Source organism: Panthera pardus, unplaced genomic scaffold (genome assembly GCF_024362965.1).
Source record: "Panthera pardus isolate Hobbes unplaced genomic scaffold, ASM2436296v1 HiC_scaffold_1, whole genome shotgun sequence".
Lineage (NCBI taxonomy): Eukaryota > Metazoa > Chordata > Mammalia > Carnivora > Felidae > Panthera > Panthera pardus.
Window position 1 is genome coordinate 65665107 of NW_026526654.1, and position 19381 is coordinate 65684487.

Here is a 19381-nt window from a genome sequence, read left to right on the forward strand (position 1 = left end):
TTGGTCATAGGTGGCTCTGGTCTATCTCTTCTCCAGTCTTGCTTCTGACTTTTCTAGTCACACTGCTCTTCTCTATTTAACATCAATAGAAACTAAGTTTTATCTCTCTTATAACAAATCTCTATTGTAAAATATAGGGAGTAAGCCTAACTATATGAGGGTGGCATTTATGCAGTAATTTAGCTGTAGGTTTTGAAATACATTTCTCTTTTTTTCTTTCTTCTTTCTTTCTTCCTTTCTTTCTTTCTTTCTTTCTTTCTTTCTTTCTTTCTTTCTTTCTTTCTTTCTTTCTTTCTTTCTTTCTCCTACATTAATTCCAGTTGATGCACAGGAGAATGTTCTCTGCCAGCTTTCATCGAGCCTGCCTTTATTTACTAGGTGGGCTGCTATATATATATGTGTGTGTGTGTGTGTGTGTGTGTGTGTGTGTGTGTGTGTGTGTGTGTGTGTGTATTTCCTCTAATATGCTTTATGCTTTATTACAATACCTTATTAAAATGAAATGTTTCTTTAAAAAATTAAAAGCTTGGTCGTCTGGGTGGCTCAGTGGGTTAAGCGTCCAACTCTTTCTTGATTTTGGCTCAGGTCTGATCTCACAATTTGTGAGATTAAGCCCTCTGCCGGGCTCTGTGCTGACAGCATGGAGCATGCTTGAGATTCTCTCTCCCTCTCTCTCAAAATAAATAAGCTTATTTTAAAAATAAAAAATAGGGGCGCCTGGGTGGCTTGGTCAGTTAAGCGTCCGACTTCGGCTCAGGTCATGATCTCACGGTCCATGAGTTCGAGCCCCGCGTCGGGCTCTGTGCTGACAGCTCAGAGCCTGGAGCCTGTTTCAGATTCTGTGTCTCCCTCTCTCTCTGCTCCTCCCCTGTTCATGCTCTGTCTCTCTCTGTCTCAAAAATAAATAAACGTTAAAAAATTAAAAGCTTAACCAGCTGAAACGAGTGAATATAAGTTGCATGTTTTCAATGAAGAATACGTTTTTAAAAATTCTTTTGAGTACAGCTGACACACAATGCGATTAGTTTCAGGTGTATAGTTTCATAGTGATTCCACTTCTCTGTACATTATGCTGTGCTCACCACAAGCATAGCTACCATGTCACCATACAGCACTATTACAGTATCATTGACTATGTTTCCTGTGTTCCACCTTTTTATATATATATAAATGTTTACTTACTCATTTTGAGAGAGCAAGTGGGGAAGGGCAGAGAGAGAGACAGAATCTCAAGCAGTCCCCTCAGTATCAGCACAGAGCCCGACTCAGGGCTCAAACCCACAAACTGTGAGATAGTGACCTGAACTGAAACCAAGAGTCGGACCCTTAACCTGTTGAGTCACCCAGGCAGCCCCCCATGCTATACCTTTTATTCCCGTGTCTTAACTCATTCCGTAACTGGAAGCCTATTATCTCCCACTCTCCTTCATTCATTTTGCACATCTCCTTCCCCTCTTCCTTCTGGCATTTCTAGGTCTGATTCTTTTTGTTTACTCATTTGTTTTTTTAGATTCCACATAAGCAAAATTACATGGCATTTGTCTTTCTCAGTCTGACTTACTTCACTTAGGATAATACCCTCTAGATCCATCCATGTTATCACAAATGGCACGATCTCATCATGCATAATGATGTGACTTGGTGACTGCATAATATTCCATTGTGTATATATTTTTCTTCTTACCATTTGTCTGTTGATGGACTCTTAGGTTACTTCCATATCTTGGCTAATTGTAAATAATGTTGCAGCAAACATAGGGTGCATATATCTTTTTGATTTAGTGTTTTCTTTTTCTTTGGGTAAACAATAGTGGAATTACTGGATCATGCAGTACTTCTATTTTTAATTTTTTTGAGGAACCTCCATACTGTTTCACGGTGTACCAATTTACATTCCCATCAGCAGTGCATTAGAGTTCCCTTTTCTCCGCATTCTTGCCAATGCTTGTTGTTTCTTGTCTTTCTGATTTTAGCCATTCTGACAGGTGTAAGGTGATATCTCATTGTGGTTTTAGTTTGTATTTCGCTAATGATTAGTGGTTTGAGCATCTTTTCATGTATCTGTTGGCCATGTGTATGTCTTTGGAATAATGTCTGTTCAGATCTGCTTCCCATTTTTTGATCAGATTGGGGGTTTGGGGGATTATCGAAATTTTTTTTTTTTTGGTGTTTTAAAAGTTCATTATATGTTTTGGATATTAACTCCCTATCTAATATGTCAGTTTCAAGTATCTTCTCCCATTCAGTAGTTTGCCTAATAAAAAGTAATTTTGGTGGCTCAGTTAGTTAAGCCTCCTACTTCATCTCAGGTCATGATCTCACGGTTTGTGAGTTCCAGCCCCACGTCGGGCTCACTGCTGTCAGCACAGAGCCTGCTTTGGATCCTCTGTCTTCCTCTCTCTCTCTCTGCCCCTCCCCCACTTGCACTTTCTCAAAAATAAATAATTTAAAAAAATTTTTTAAGTAATTTTTTTTTTGTTTACAACTGATGAAATCTCTAGAGGATAACATGAGGAGAAAGTTTGTACCTTCTCTTAGTGCCACTGCTTTCAATCTAGCATGCATAAAGGTACATAGAACTACAGGACAAACACACCATTTGATCCTAGAGTGTCATTTTTATTTGAATGAGAGGTATTTTATTTTTATGTTACAAATGAAGGTGTATTATACAGCTGAATTTAGAGTTCACATGAATTAAGATAAAATGGGGATTTGGGGAAAATAGTTTGCTTGTGCTTTGAGTACTGAGTATGTATTATTACCATTTTCTGTTAGTAAGCTTACTTCATTTTATGTGTTCAAGGAGGTCACGCAGTGTGGGGAGGAGAAAAGGCCTCCTGTCACTGCCTACATTCTTTTCTCTTTACCACTGCTTTTCAAACTTTTCACTTCCTAGAGAACCTCTTCATAATATGCCTGCTTTTTAATCTTCTGTCTGTCCCAAAAAACCTCAATTTTGAAAGATGTTACCTATCAAACTGTTTCTGTTAGATAAACTATTTTACTGTATTTTGGGTAATAAAAACAAAGGAACTGCAAGTTGGACTTTCTGATCACCATGAGCAAATCAGTAGCCACACTGATTTCTAATTTGGCACAGAAAGGCTATTTGGGGGCAAATGGAGGCATTATATAAAGCTTTTGGAAATAATGAAATTGGTTTACAGATGGCATGTTGATACCTCTTAGAGCCTTCAAGGTCTGAGGAGCCCCAGGAGCAGTCTGAACTGCTCTTTAAACTGTAGCCTTACAGCTTGAAATTAATCATATTTTTGGGTGATAAAAAGAGAATGCCTATATTTCAGAGTGAGAATGTTGGATTGATGCCTTTATTACTTCTGCTTTTTGCACCTAGATTGAATATGAAAGGAAAAAGAAAGAAGATGGAAAACGAGCTCGAGCTGATAAACAACACGTTTTAGACATGCTATTTTCAGCATTTGAGAAACATCAGTATTACAATCTTAAGGACTTGGTGGACATCACAAAACAACCTGTGGTATGTATATGCTCACATTGATCCTTTAAATATGTCCTGCTTCATTTAGATGACGTTTCTGAAGAGAAGGGTATCATATATGAAGAAGTTCACGTGCACCTATGCTAATGTCAGGGTTTATTTCAACACTCAGGAAAGATGTCTTAATACAGGTTATTTTTTGGTGACATCAGCTTCATTATTTTAGATTTCAAATACATTATGTTAATAGTTCCATATGAAGATAAAGTAGATATACCCTTCTTTTGACTGATCCCTTGACATCAAGCCTAGTCTTTCATTTGTTCCCCTACCTCCCTCCAAAAGCACTCAGCTTCTTTCATATATTTGAAAATGTGCCTTCTAGAAGAACTGCATTTCCTTTAAGAGCCATACTGATTTGTCATGATGAGGGTGTTCATCTCTGTCTTGCGGGTTTTTTTTTTTTAATCAAAATTTACCTAGCACTAACATTAGGTCCTTTTACACTTGAGCTGTGTACTGCTCCAGTGTTGGTTGAGGTTGTGGTTGGGTTGGTCTGTTGGTCTGTTCTCCATTTTTAAGGAAAAATTTATTAAGTTGATGTTTTAGAAAGTTTGTACTATAAATAATCATTTTTCCATCCCTGCTCCAGACTTTTGTGCCTATTTGCTAACAATTTGTATTTCTGATCCATTAAAACACTGGTAACAAATAAGGAATCCAAATCCCTTTTCTCCAGTCTTTGAGTCACATTTCCTTCTGTTTCACTTTCTTACACCTAACATTAGCAAAGCAGAGAATTGAATTGTAACAGTATTTATTTACAGGGTTTTAAAAATTAAATGGAATCTCTTTTATTTTCTGTCCTTTTACACTCTGACTTATTCAAAGCTTTAGGAAATAACTTAGGAAATTTCAGTATTGATGGTAGTTTTCCCATTTCTGCAGATTTCACTGTTACATTTCAATCTTTCACTTTTTTATTAAGAAATTAAATTCCAAAAGATCTAACTACTTTTTTTTAATAGGAGGCAAGTGCTCATGCTGCCATTATCAGCTCCTCTTAACGACTTCACTCCCTTCACCATCAAAGCCTTAGACACAGCATTTCAAACTAGATTTTTAAAAATTGAAATAGAATAATTCATTAGCTAAGCTGTGTTTTTTCTACGTTTAATGAAGTTTATCCTTGTGTCATATATATATATATATATATATATACACACACACACACACACACATACATACATACATACACACACAAAAAGGCCATTCCAGAAACTGAATGCAGACAGTATATTCTCATGGAATAACACACACACACACACACACACACACACACACATTAGATATAGGAAAATAAGCATTTGTATGTAGAAGGACATTTACATGATACTAGAGAAGACAATTTCTTTGCTTCCCAATTTCTTAACGTGGAACAACATACTGTTTTTTTTATCTTTTCTACTTTTTTTATTTTTATTTTTTTTTAATTTTTTTATTTTTTTTTAACGTTTATTTATTTTTGAGACAGAGAGAGACAGAGCATGAATGGGGGAGGGTCAGAGAGAGAGGGAGACACAGACTCTGAAACAGGCTCCAGGCTCTGAGCTGTCAGCACAGAGCCCGACGCGGGGCTCAAACTCACGGACCGCGAGATCATGACCTGAGCCGAAGTCGGACGCTTAACCGACCGAGCCACCCAGGCGCCCTACTTTTCTACTTTTTTTAATGTGTATTTATTTTTGAGAGAGACAGAGGGTACGAGTGGGGGAGGGGCAGAGAGAGAGAGGGAGACACAGAACCTGAAGCAGGCTCCAGGCTCCAAGCTGTCAGCACAGAGCCTGATGCAGGGCTCGAACCCATGAACTGTGAGAGCATGATCTGAGCCAAAGTGGAACTCTTAACCAACTGACCCACCCAGGGGCCCCAACATACTATTTTTAAAATTCATTTTGTGTCAGAGAAAAGAAATAACTAGTATTTCTCTCAGTTTTGGTGTTTCAGATAATTTTTATGTAGAGGTGCTCAGTGAATCTCTTAAAATAGAGCTACTTAGGGGTGCCTGGGTGGCTCAGTTGGTTAAGCGTCTGACTCTTTGTTTTGGCTCAGGTCATGATCTCATGGTTCGTGAGTTCCAGCCCCATGTCGGGCTCTGTGCTGACAGCTGCAGAGCCTGCTTGGGATTCTCTGTCTTTCTCTGCCCTCCTCTACTCACTCACTCTCTCAAAAATAAACAAACATAAAAAGAAAGTGAGAGAAAGAGAGAAAGAAGAAAGAAAGGGAAGGGAGAGGAGAAGAAAGGAATGAGCTGCTTACCTCATGGTCAGTAGATGGGCTTTAGGAGATCCAGCAGTCTTCTGAATATGTGCAAAAATATGTGGGTTTTTCTGGGGAGCAGATCATAGTTAATATCAGATTCTCATAGAAGGTTTGGGAACCTCAAAGAGCTTGTGAACCACTGATCTAGAAACTAAATTATTTTATAAGTGTCTTATTGTTTAGAGGCAGTTTGCCTCAGCAAGCATAAGGTTCTTAAAGGAGGGTTGTGTATTAGTCATAGCCCTAAATATTCATATGTTCTACAATGTAAACATAGTAGAAATCCAGTAAATATTAGATGAATTGATGGATTCAGATGGATTCGACAGGCCTCATGTCATTTTTGGCAAGAGAAGGAAGACAGAGAGCCAGTCTCAACTAAGTGTGGAACGCCAGGGTTTTAGTTATCTCCGCCTAGAGGAGGGGGCAGGAAGGGGTCAGCATGGGTTGGGTTCTGCCATTTACCTACCCACTGGGATCTGGGGGAGTTACTTCCTTTCCTAAAATTGAGGAACACTGCATAGTCACTGTGCTCCCTTCCAACCCGATATCTGTGACTCTCTCTCTCTTTCTCTCTGTCTCCTATTTTATCTCCTCTCCACCTCCCTCTCGTATTTGAATTGAATTAGCAAATCCCATTGACCTGCGAAGTGGCCCAAGTTCAGCTTTCCTCTGTATAGATAACTATCCCCTTTAAAAGCTTCACCGGACGTAAGTGAGTCTGTACTCATGGTCATCAATATACCCTTACTAATTTGATCTTAATCTGAGCAATTCCAGAAGAATGAAAGAACCCAGTATAGCATGAAGATCAGTGATCCAGGAAAGGGGCTTCCTGGTATGATGGAAATAGTGGTGGATTTGGAGTAATGGCATCTCAGTTCAAGTCCCAGCTCTGCCATTTAGCCTGGACAGGGTACTTAAATACATTTGATGTTTAACACAAACCAGTTTTTGAGCCCCTGTGTAAAAGAGGAGAAAAGAGATCTTGTTTGTGTTAATCACCTCTTTAGTATATGCATTTAATGACTTTCTCTCATTTTCTGATGGCCCCCAGTGCCCCCTTTGATAACAGATTTCCAGCCATGAACTCTATTACTTTAACACATTCTCTATTTCATTAACACTGCTACCATATTCTTAAGTTCCCATTTGCTTTCTGACCTTCAGAGTGTAATTTTTGACACATGGAGTGGACCCGAGATATTGTTCTTGTTTTTGCAGTTCTTATTCTCTGTATTCTTCTTCCTAAAAACTTTCACTTCCATGAGCAAAATTATTGATCAGAGAAACTGTCCTTATGGCCAGACCTTTTCTGTCATTGGCTGGCATGTGACTTGCATGAACAATGAAGGAGTTAAAGTTACTCATCAAGGGTAAATAAGCCAATTTTAAAAGGCCAAGCTCTGGTAATTGATGTAAAGTCAGAAACATGATATCCATTTAAAGGGATGTTTTTATATGATTTAAATTTGGGCTTTAATGTGAAATACCAGAGGAAGCCTATTATTTCTCCCATGCAGTATTTGATCTTTCACCTTGAATTTGTTATGTCTAGCCTTTCTTCATATCTTATTGTATCTGTAAAATAGAAATACACAGCATTTCCTTCAAAATTTAAACCATTCAGAGCTGTACCTAATTGCTCCCTTTGAAACACCAAACTGCCAAGACCGTTTTGAGCCTTGACACTGTGTTCTCTCTAGCATAGCAGCCATTTACCAGTGTTCCTTGAATCGTATTTTTCTGCCAAAAGTATCCTTGAAAATCAGCTCTGGTTACCTCTTTAATTTTCTTGTTCTGTATCCACCCAGTTTCCAGGCATGATCTAGGGAAGTTGATCTTTAATTATTGATGATTCCTTCTGAATCAGCAGTCCCCAGTCATGTCAGTCCAGCAGACCATTGTTTAATTATACAATTTGCATGCTTTTTACTAAAGTAAGTTCAAATTAACAGGAAAATCTAGGAAAACATTTGTGTGGCTTTGACTTTGGAGGAATTTGGTGCCCATATTTCAAGGTCCCAGCACTAAACATTGCTCGACAGGCAGTTGCTTATTCGGACAAAGTGGGCTTTCAATACACAAAGCCATTGCAGCGATAAGGCAATGTTAACCTAATCCTCAGAATTTGTTTCTAGATAGACTTAAAGTAAAAGTGTGAACAGAAGTAATTGAAGCAAAATTTGGCCTCAGTAAGATACAAGAAGGTAGGCTTTTTTTTTTAAGGATAAAATGTCTGGAAAGTATGACCTGAGTATTTCTCCTGTCAAACAAATTTTTTTATTTATAAGTATATGCTGTTATAGGGGCACCCACCTGGCTCATTCGGTGGAGTATGTGACTCTTGATCTTGGGATCTTGAGTTCAAGCCACATGTTGGGTATAGAGCTTATTTAAGATAAAGAGTTTGTATATGCTATTGTAGATATGTGAATTAGTTGAGACTCTTCTAGTTGCAGAGAATAGAAACTCAGCTCAAGGGGCGCCTGGGTGTCTCGGTTAAGTGTCTGACTTCGTCTCAGGTAATGATCTCACGGTTTGTGGGTTCGAGCCCTGCATTGGACTCGGCGCTGACAGCTCGGAGCCTGCTTAGGATTCTCCTCTTCCTCTTCCTCTTCCTCTTCCTCTTCCTCTTCCTCTTCCTCTTCCTCTTCCTCTTCCCATCTCTCTCTCTCTCTCTCTCTCTCTCTCTCTCTCTCTTAAAAATAAATAGACTTTAAAGAAAAAAATAGAAACTCAACTCAAACTAACTTAAACAAAAATAGAATTTATTGGCTCATGTAGCTGGGAAGTTCAGGAATGCATCTAGCTTTAGACATTACTGGCTACAGCCACTAATATTAGTTAGAACTTTAGAACTGTCCCTTCCCATCTTTCCACATTTGTGCCCTCATTATTCTTTCTTATGTGTTATCTTTACTGTTAGGCGGGATCTTGCCATATGATAGCCAAAATGGCCTCCTCAAACACCTCACAGCTAGCAGCCTCTAAGAAAAAAGGGAATATTTGCCCTAATTATTTTAATAAAAGCCCCAGGGAAGATGTTAATTGATCTTTTGGGGGTTGTGTGCCCATTCCTGAACCAAGAGGATGGAGTTATGAGTACTCTGCCAGCCAGAGCCCACTACCTTTCCCACCTTTGTCTCACATTTGGGATGTTCAAAACAGAACTCTTGATTTATTTTTTCTTCTGTCTTCCCCATTTAGGTCCCCATTTAGGGACCACTATTCCCTAAATTGTTCAAGCCAGACGACAGTATTCGTGTTTCCTCTTCATGACATATAAATCTTGTAAATTATGATACATATATACCATATAAATTATCTACATATATACATATACAGATGTCGGGGGGTGTGTGTGTGTGTGTGTGTGTGTGTATCTGACTCAGGATCTTAGGTAAAAATGATGAAAAAAATGATAAAAAAAAAAAAAAAGGTAAAAATGATCTTAGAGATTATCTAGTCTCTCTTACTTGTAGACCCAGAGAATGAGTTCCCTAGTGGCTTGAACCCAATTGTCCTGACTTCAGTCTAGGAATATCTCTTACCATGTTGCCTCTTCTGTATTCAGACATGTGCTTGTATATGTAGATAAGCAAGGAAAATATTTTTCTCACAATAGTAACCCCCTTTTTTAATGGGGGGAAAAAGACTAATGTCTCTCTCAGTCAGGCTTTGTCATTTCTGTATTATTAAGAATCATCATCATTGATCTAAGCCAGGTACATAGAGAATGGGATCTAAGCTTTATCTTAGCTCATTCAGTTCCTAATCCAAAATAAAAATAGGTATTTTTAATGTCTGAAGCATATTCCCAAATTTACTACTTAATAAGTGGTGTTTTGATTACAGTGTTTTGTTCTGAATATACTTTCCTTTTTTTACTTTTTTTTTTCTGAAATCTTTATCATTTCCTTTCTGTTCACATGTTCCCTTTTAGTTCATTTTTCCTATAAATGGAAGTGTTTATTTTTGAATGATACTACTAAAAAAAGGCCACTAGGGCACCTGGGTGACCTAGTCTGTCAAGTGTCCAACTTTGGCTCAGGTCATGATTTCGTGGTTCGTGAGTTCGAGCCCCGCAATGGGTTCTGTGCTGACAGCTCAGAGCCTGGAGACTGCTTCAGATTCTGTGTCTCCCTCTCTCTCTGCCACTCCCCCACTCACACTCTGTCTCTCTCTCTCCTTCTCAAAAATAAATAAACATTAATAAAATTAAAAATAAATAAAGACCACCAATTTCTTAAAAGAGCATGTTAATAACAGCCTTTTTTGAGACTTCTGTTTTAAAAAATAATTATTTGCTAATTAATGATGTAGAACCTAATATATTTTGAGCTTTAGAATATGAAATGTCATACTAAAATAAATCAACTATTTGAATTGTATTGAATATAAATGGATGAAATTTAAACACATTTATGAAATTTTAATATTTATTTGTAGAAGATTTTAATAACTTCTAGATCTACCAGAAAGTTTATCATAGGTAATAGCATTTTCTCCTTTAACTTATATGCTTTGTTTCACTCCCCCCCCCCCCCCATTTTTTACCATATTTCTGAATGAGGTAAAATTCGGGGTGAATTTACTAACATAACCAATTGAGTCCATATTTTACGTGAAATATTATGTAGATAAAAGCAGTATTTAACATAAGCACCCAGTAAAGAGAATTGGGCATTTATTTATATGCAAAATTTACATAGAATTTTTAATTAAGCAATGGACTTTAAAATTTATATTTAATCTGAAAAATATCACTACTTATAAAATCTCCTTCCCCACCCTTCAGCACCATTTGATTTGAAGGGAAGTTAAAAGTAAGTTTTTAAGCTTATTAACTGCCTTCTACTGATTTCTTTATTTAGTCTCTGAACAAGCTAGAAGGATTTGCTTTTAGGCTTATGGTCCTTATGGAAATTGTCTCTGGAAAGGAATTTCACTGGTCTTTAGATTGGTCTTAGCATTAGAGAGAGCATGACTCTGTGGATTTAGATAAGTGTTCACAGCCTCCCAGTTTCTCTATCTGACAGGAGAATTGAGATACCAGAGGATAAGCCTGTTGGCAGAAGACCTTGTAGTGTCAGTTCTGTATTGCAGCTTTGTAGAGCCATTCCTTCTACAGTGTCCCAAGACCAATATTCTGATGCCATCATATTTTCCAGTACATACGGACTAATGCACAGAGCTAGCTACTGTTGATTGGCAGTGTTACTGTACTCATCATAATTTGGTAATAAAAATGGTGTTCTCTTAATTTGTTGTTATGAGCTAGATAGGTCACTCGCCCCCCACCCCAATTTAAAACCTTTATTTTCAGTACAAATTATATTTGTATTTTTTTCAATTACAGTTCAGTGGATTTTAATGTATTCACAGACTTGTGTGACCATCACTACAATTAATTTTAGAACATTTTCTTCATCCCAAAGGGAAATCCCATACCTATTAGCAGTCACTCCCCTCTCCCACCTTCACCCCCCACTCCCCAGGCAAACACTGGTCTATTTTCTATCTATCTGTATAGATTTGCCTACTCTGGACATTTAATACACATGGAATCATATAATATGTGATCTCTTATCACTGGCTTCTTTCATTTAGGCATAATATTTTCAGGTTTCATCCATGTTGTGGCTTCTATCAGTGTTTCCTTGCTTTTTATTGCCAACTAGTATACCATTATATAGATCTACAACATTTTGTTGTTTCTGCTTTTGGCTATTATGAATACAGCTACTGTAAACGTTTATGTACAGGTTTGTGCATGAGCATATGATTTTATTTCTCTTGGGAGTGGAATCGTTGAGGCACTTCATAGCTTTGATAACCTGAGGAACTAACTGCCAAATTTTCATCAATCCTTTTTTAATCTTTAGCCAGCAAAAACTTCTATCTCCTATTGCCCTTAAGTACAACTTTACTCTCTATTCCAGGTATCTTAAGGGTGAATAATACTTCATGGTTGCAAGTGCTAGCTAATGTACCAAAAATTCTCTATTGGTGAAATATATACCTATAGTCTCTTTGCTTGTCATTTAATTTCTAACAGTATTTTCAAATAGACTAAAAATAACTATGCCAGTTGATACCTTCTTATATTCTGTACATTTGAAACCGCACTTCACACTAAATGCACTAATAGATAGCTGCCATGGTTCTAAAATGCAAGAATTCATATTTAAATTTCAAAAGGAATTTTAGTTTTTGCTACTTTGTTAAGTTTTGGATTTTTTTTCTTTTATTTTTTTCTCTTCTCTCCTCTTCTCTCCTCTTCTCTTCTCTTCTCTTCTCTTCTCTTCTCTTCTCTTCTCTTCTCTTCTCTTCTCTTCTCATTTTATTTATTTACATAATCTCTACACCCAACATGGGGCTCAGATTCACAGTCCTAAGATCTAGAGTTGCACACTCCCCTGACTGAGCCAGCCAAGTGCATCTGTATATTTCTGATTATATTTTCCTAATTAACTATAACCTAACATTAACTATATATGTATACATTTTTTTCCCAATTGGAAACCATCATTTCTCAGCCTTGGAATACCTTGCAGTCAGTATTCAAGGTTAAGTTATGTTTAGCGTACAAATAAACAAATACAGTTTAGAAAGCACATCTTGAAACACATAGTTAAATTTAAAAGTTTTGGCCCAAAGGAGGTAAACTTTGTTTATTTGAAATATGCAAACATGTGAATCATTTGCTAGTGCCCGGCACATGAAGTGTTACTAAGTTGATTTATGGGAATGCAAGCTGGTGCAGCCACTCTGGAAAACAGTATGGAGGTTTCTCAAAAAACTAAAAATAGAACTACCCTATGACCCAGCAATTGCACTACTAGGCATTTATCCAGTGGATACAGGTGTGCTGTTTCGAAGGGACACAGGCACCCCCATGTTTATAGCAGCACTAGCAACAACAGCCCAAGTATGGAAAGAGCCCAAATGTCCATCGATGGATGAATGGATAAAGAAGATGTGGTGTGTGTGTGTGTGTGTGTGTGTGTGTGTGTGTGTGTGTGTGTGTGTATATATATATATATATATATAAATATCACATCACAATGGAGTATTACTCGGCAATCAAAAAGAATGAAATCTTGCCGTTTGCAGCTAAGTGGATGGAACTGGAGGGTATTATGCTAAGTGAAATTAGTCAGAGAAAGACAAATATCATATGACTTCACTCATATGAGGACTTTAAGAGACAAAACAGGAACATAAGAGAAGGGAAACAAAAATAATATAAAAACAGGGAGGGGGACAAAACGTAACAGATTCATAAATATGGAGAACAGAGGGTTACTGGAGGAGTTGTGGGAGGGGGGGACAGGCTAAATGGGTAAGGGGCTAAGGAATCGACTCTTAATCATTGTCGCACTATATGCTAATTTGGGTGTAAATTTTTTAAAAAATAAAATTAAAAAAACAAAAAGTGAGTTGGTTCACCAGCACACAAATATTCATGCAATAATAAAGTTGCTTTTCCAGAATTTGGATTAATCCATAAGGTAGTGCTGAGTTGGGATAGGGCTTGTGCCTTGGCCACTTTATTATGCATCATCTACAAAGGGAGGAATGCAGCCTGTGTGACCTGAGAGGAAGACAAGGGAAGGGAGTGTCTAGTAGGAAAGTGGGGGTGAAACCAGAAGGAAAAGAGGATAAAAATACTGACATGGCCCATGTCCCAGAGAATTTGCAGCATCACCTTCCCAATCCTGTTTACAGTTTTCTCTGTGTAAAGGAGGGAAAACATATGTTGCCTTCATTCACAGCTTATGCCTAATGTGTTGTGTGTTTTTTTAATCAAACAATTGTGTGCCTTGGAGCCACTAACATCTTCATCAGTAAGCCCTCTGATTTATCACACAAATCATTTGAAATGATACTTGGAAATTATCCTAGAACTGATAATGTCCCTCTTGCGTTGGATCACTTTGTAAAAAGCATACAATGATTGTCCGTGGGTGTCTGCATTAACCGGTACCATCTTTGGTATAGACTGCATACTGGATATTCATTCCAACCTTTCTGGGAAGATTTTGTGACCAGAAGTCTGATAGGGTCATATTATTTGCTTACCTAAAGCATCAATACTTGGCGATCAGCTCTTTGTTAAAGATACATGTTCTTGACCAATTTCTAAAAATTTAGATATAGTTCATTTATTATTATATATGTAATGTTTAACTGAAATTCCTGGTTTGGGATTGGTTCGCAGAGCAGTAAAGATGATACGAGAAATGAGGGGGGGTGGGAGGAGGGACAGAAGGAGAAAGAGACTGCAATAGTAGGCTCCTGTGCCTTGCAACTCCACATGTTTTTCTTGATTTGGGGGATGGTAGGAATTTGGTCTGTGGATTTCTGCCTTTCGGCCTACCACAGTGTTATCTTGACCCACAGATATGCAAACCACATCCTAATCACTTGACCCCCCTCCCCTTTTTTAAAAAATTTAAAAAAAAAAATTTTTTTACGTTTACTTATTTTTGAGACAGAGAGAGACAGAGCATGAATGGGGGAGGGTCAGAGAGAGAGGGAGACACAGAATCTGAAACAGGCTCCAGGCTCTGAGCTGTCAGCACAGAGCCCGATGCAGGGCTCGAACTCACGGACTGCGAGATCATGACCTGAGCCGAAGTCAGATGCCCAACCAACTGAGCCACCCAGGCGCCCCTAAAAAAAACTTTTAAGTGTTTACTTTTGAGAGACGGAGCTTGAGTGGGGGAAGGGCAGAGAGAGGGGGAGACAGAATCCATAGCAGGCTCAAGGCTCCAAGCTGTCAGCGCAGAGTCAGGCGGGGCTTGAACTCACAAGCCTGGAGATAATGACCTGAGCTAAAGTCTGATGCTTAACCAACTGAGCCACCCAGGTGCCCCATCACCTAACCTCTTTGGCCCAGTATTTGCTTTGCCTTTTCCTTCCAAGGAAGCTGTAATGTTCTATCCCTTTTTTCTCTGCAGTTCAGACTTCCTGTAAATAGTCTCCCACACATCCCTTTGATGAAAAGTTTCTAGATCTGAGTCAGTTTATTTCAAATCTTGTTTTGTAGCACTGCACATAGCAGTAATGAGAAATCTCTCCAATCCTGTGTGACATAAAGGTGATCTACTGAGTTCCAGAATACTTTGTTTAAAATGAAGGGGATCAGGCAAAAGATTAAATTGGAAAGTCAGTGTTTAGTATAAGAGGAGAAGAATTAGTATCTTTTGATCTGGGCCCAGAATCGCCGTTTAATTCAAAGGATCAAATACACATCCTCAAACCTAAGATCATGACTCAAGCTGGGCTGAGTGCCCCTTCTCAGTGCTCCCATAATATCCTGTATATATGTCCTTCTTACTATGCTTTAACTTACGATTGTCTGCTTCTATGCCTTTGTGTCCCCATTCACATACCCTAATCTTAAACTGTGAACTCTTGGGGATGAAAATGACTCTGTTGCCATTCTTCCTGTCACATAGGAGGTCTAAAATAAATATTTGTGCAAATATATGAATTTTTATAAAAGGAGAGTTAGATTGCCAATTGATCTTCAGTCCTGTTAGAACTTTTAAAATTTCCCCCAGATGGCTTTGTCCCCATCTTATAATACAGAGGTTAGTAATAAATATAATTCAAATTCAGGTAGTACAATTTAACCAGTCAACTTGTATTTCTCAAACCTGGTCATAACCCTATAAGTTAATTAGAGCCTGAGTTCTAAAAATGAAAAGAAGTAGAGTTAGCATAGTTTTAGTCCATAGGACCTTCTAAATGATCTCACCTCAAAACACCCCACCCCTGCCCAAATCCTTGTTCCCTTATTTCCTTTTTTTTTTTTTCTCCCTGAGAGAGAGAGGGGGCATGAGGGAGGGGCAGAGAGAGAAGGAGAGAATCCCTAGATCTCTCGAACTATGAGAACATGACCCGAGCCCAAATCAAGAGTAGGACGCTTAACCAGGCACCCGAATAGTTCCCTTGTTTACTCTTAAGCACTGCCTATTCATTCGCACCACTAGTGGTTTGATGGGAGAGAGACCTAGAAGTAAAGGGTTACAACGTGGTATGAGGGCGATCACTGAGGTACATACAGTGTGAAATGTAAACCTAAGAGGTAGGTGCCAAGTCTTCAAGGCTGAGGAGTTCAGATTTGAGGGAAGGGGGTAAGTATGACAGGGAAAGGAAACAGCATATGGAGAAAACTAGAAGCATGTAGACACACAAATGGTAAGTATGTGTTCAGGGAATTCTTAGAAGATGAGGCCAAAGGGAAAAGGCAGGCCTGAATGGATGCCTGTGAAGGGGTTTGGAATTTAACCTGTAGACCAAAAGGGAAGTCCCTGAAAATTTTTCAGCAGAGGAATGACGTGATCTCGCTGTTCCCTACCTGTGTCTTTCCTTCAGCGACTCTTGTGACCTGTGTTCCCCTATCAGTACTGTTACTTTCTTTACTAATAGGTTGTGGCCAAGTTAATTCATTTGGTTAGAGTAAACTAGCTTTAGGTTGTAGTTTAGAACATTCTAAAGCTCCAGAAATAGGCTCTTTCCCACCTTCCACCAAAACAGAATTCTGTACCAGGGCTAGATACTGTGATCCTAAATCAGGAAAGCTTCTGTCTCACAACTGTCGCGCTCCTAGCAATTGCTCTCTTCATTTTGGACCCATTGCAGTGCGTCCACCTTTGTCTTATTGTTTGTGTGCAGGTTCATAGCCAGTATCACAATAAATCATTCTTCGGAATTTTACAAAGATGTCGTCCTTGGCATCTAAGCTGAAAATCATTTATGCCCAGCACATCAGTTTCCCTTTGTGAATACTGTCTAATTAGAAAGTAGTTTATGAACAGTGTCTCCTTTTAAAAATGTAATTTGAAGTAGCAGATAGCAGATGTGCATGTTACCTGGATGTCTCAAGCCTTTATGCTTACTCATTCGCACAGATCCTTCAGTGGAGGCAGCTGCAGAAAGTGTGGGAGGCAAGCAGGCTTCTTCCTGGGGAAACCCAGGCCTCATTTGATTCATTGCTGCCACCTGCTGGGGCCTGGCTGCTGGAATGGGAAGGCCACACTGGTAGTAGAGCTACGTCATCCAGGGCCACGTAAAGAGCCGTATGTAGTTCCAGTGCTAATCAGCCACTGTTTCTAGGGGACGACCTACCCCTAAGTGAAAGGATCTTATAAGCAGTAGAACATTATACCAGTCAGTGTAAGGTGGTGTTTGATTATGTTGGTTAACACCTCTCCAGCAATTGTGAGGCTCAGAGAACTAAGCAACACTAGGAGGACTCAAGATCCTAAAGTGTTAGAGCTGGGAGAGTCCTTCCCACAGATATTGTGGAGCTTTAGTGTAGTTAAACCAGTCTCCTAGAGGCATGTGAAAATGCAGATTCCCAGGCCTGGCCCCAGAGATTGCAATTCACTAGGCCTAAGATGAGGCTTCTTTAACAGGTTTCCCATGAAGTTCTGATGCAAGTGGCCCAGGACCATACTCCGGAAAGGCACTGCCTTAAACATGATCTATGTAGGAGCTTCTCAACCATTTTTCAAATCAGTGCCTCATTTCACTTTTAAAAAAATTACATCTTCTATCCACAGGGTGAGTTACTAATACTGTAGCAGGTTCTTTGAAGCATATACACAAAATAATACGGGATTGGTTCTGCAGGCGAAAAAAACACTTTTAAATAATTAACTTCCCTCTCTTACTCCAAGAGAGAAGTACTCTAACTTAGGTTGGTCCTTTTATAATGGAGTGTTTTTTGGCCTTGGGCATTGGCACGTAAAGGTGGCGTTTGGTATTATATTTATCACAGCCACCAATTCCCTGAATAGAGTAATCATTTGGTTAACGTGTATTAAATATTCAGGGACCAAAAATAACATAAGATGGAGTTCTGCCCTGCATCATCGTTACCTCTGTCCTTTGGAGGAGCCAGGCACAAGAGAGCTGCAGGCCCGGGCGTTTAGCATGTCTTATTATCACTTCGTAGGCCTTACATTGCCTTGGCAAGCTTGGCCAAGATACAAACAATACTAATCACAAATAATAACTTTCCTTATCACAGAGGAGGAAAAATAAGTGGCCTGTAGCACATATGAAGAGTCACTTAGAACTGAGAATTCTGGATGCCTGAATATTTGTTATTTTTTTTTATATATGCTACTGCTTCTGAAATGCTGATTGTAATCCAAGAATAACCCTATCCAGCTGTGAACTGAGTGAGGCCACTGAACTTGAGGGAAAATTACATTTGGTGTACTGCATCATCTTAGTAAACATCGAGACTAGTAACATTCTAGTGTATCTTCATCCAGACATCTTTTCTTTTTTTTTTTTAAGCTCTCAGGTTGTTGGCATCCCGGACTTCCAATCCCTTAATGCAAATGATCTTACATTTAACACAGTTATCATGTATTGCATAAATAGAACCAAAAGGCGGTTTATTAAACCTCTTTATAGAGAAATCTTGTTGTGCTTTCGAAATCGTAATTTTTATTAGTTGTGAATGTAGTTTGATGTGTGGTTTTATTTTAAATTTTGTTTCTTGCCTTCATAATCTCATCTTGGGGATTTTTGTTTTTAGGGCTACCTAAAGGAAATCTTAAAAGAAATTGGTGTGCAGAACGTGAAAGGAACCCACAAAAACACATGGGAGCTGAAGCCAGAGTATAGACATTATCAAGGAGAAGAAAAGAGTGATTAAGAAGACTTTCAACCAGCATGCTAACAGAACAACTAAAGGGTGATGTGCTAAGGAAACACCACTGATGCTCAAATACTTGAGGTCCATCTGTTATAGGGGTAAAATGACTGGAACTGTAATTTCCCTATGTAAATTTTTTAAACAATAATTCTTGTAAAGTTACTTAAGTGTTTTTTGACGAACGAAATTATTTATAGGCTTGTATTAAACTAGATTATTCAGGAGCGGGTGTGGGATTGGGGCGGTTAATAAGGTTTTTCTTTTTAAATATTGACTTTTAAAATGTAAAATTAGGAAATGATTTCTAAATAAGGACTGTCTGTCCTTGTCTTATGTCTGAGGAGCTGAGGTAATGCAAATCCAAAGTGAATGGCAAAGCAAGAAAAAAGTCAACTACAGAAAGTCTTCAAAGCAATAAAAAACCAAAGTTCCTTTTTCTGAAATTGTCAAAAACCAAAGCTGTCTTTATTTTATTATTTTACAGATGATCATGTTTCATATTCACACCCATTAATAAAAAAAGAGAGCGTTTATTTTGTACCTAAGATAGCAGTTTTCACCATTGGCTTGCTTATTTTACCCTAGTGTTAGTGACATGAAAAAATGCAAAAAAAAAAAAAAAAACCTGGCCAATGGGTATTATTTCTTTTATTTGCTTTTAAAAGAATTAGAAATTAAATATTTTTCCAACAATTCAAGATATGTCTCCCCCATCCAGATTATAAACTTCTCAGACAGAAACTGACTTTGCCCTAGAATTTTACCACACACCCATCAGGGAGGTATTGACTATCCTACGACCAATGATGTTGGGGGTGAGGCTGGTGTGTGTTAGGCAGTCCCAAAAACAAACATAGTCACAAACAAGACCACCAAAACAAAAGAAGCTTTAACAAATTAAACAC

At 38.4% G+C, this 19381-nt stretch overlaps 1 protein-coding gene across 2 annotated transcripts in view; it reads left to right on the plus strand.

The window, feature by feature from the left end:
* The window catches only part of GTF2F2 (general transcription factor IIF subunit 2), a 154028-nt gene extending 135007 nt beyond the window's left edge, over positions 1 to 19021 (plus strand). For both annotated transcript variants that reach the window (XM_019447517.2, XM_019447516.2), the window contains 2 exons: positions 3359 to 3502; positions 18357 to 19021. In XM_019447517.2, the coding sequence (XP_019303062.1) occupies positions 3359 to 3502; positions 18357 to 18476 (264 nt within the window). In that variant the 3' untranslated portion in view covers positions 18477 to 19021. The remainder of the gene's footprint in view (positions 1 to 3358; positions 3503 to 18356) is intronic.
* The last annotated feature ends 360 nt before the right edge of the window (positions 19022 to 19381 follow it).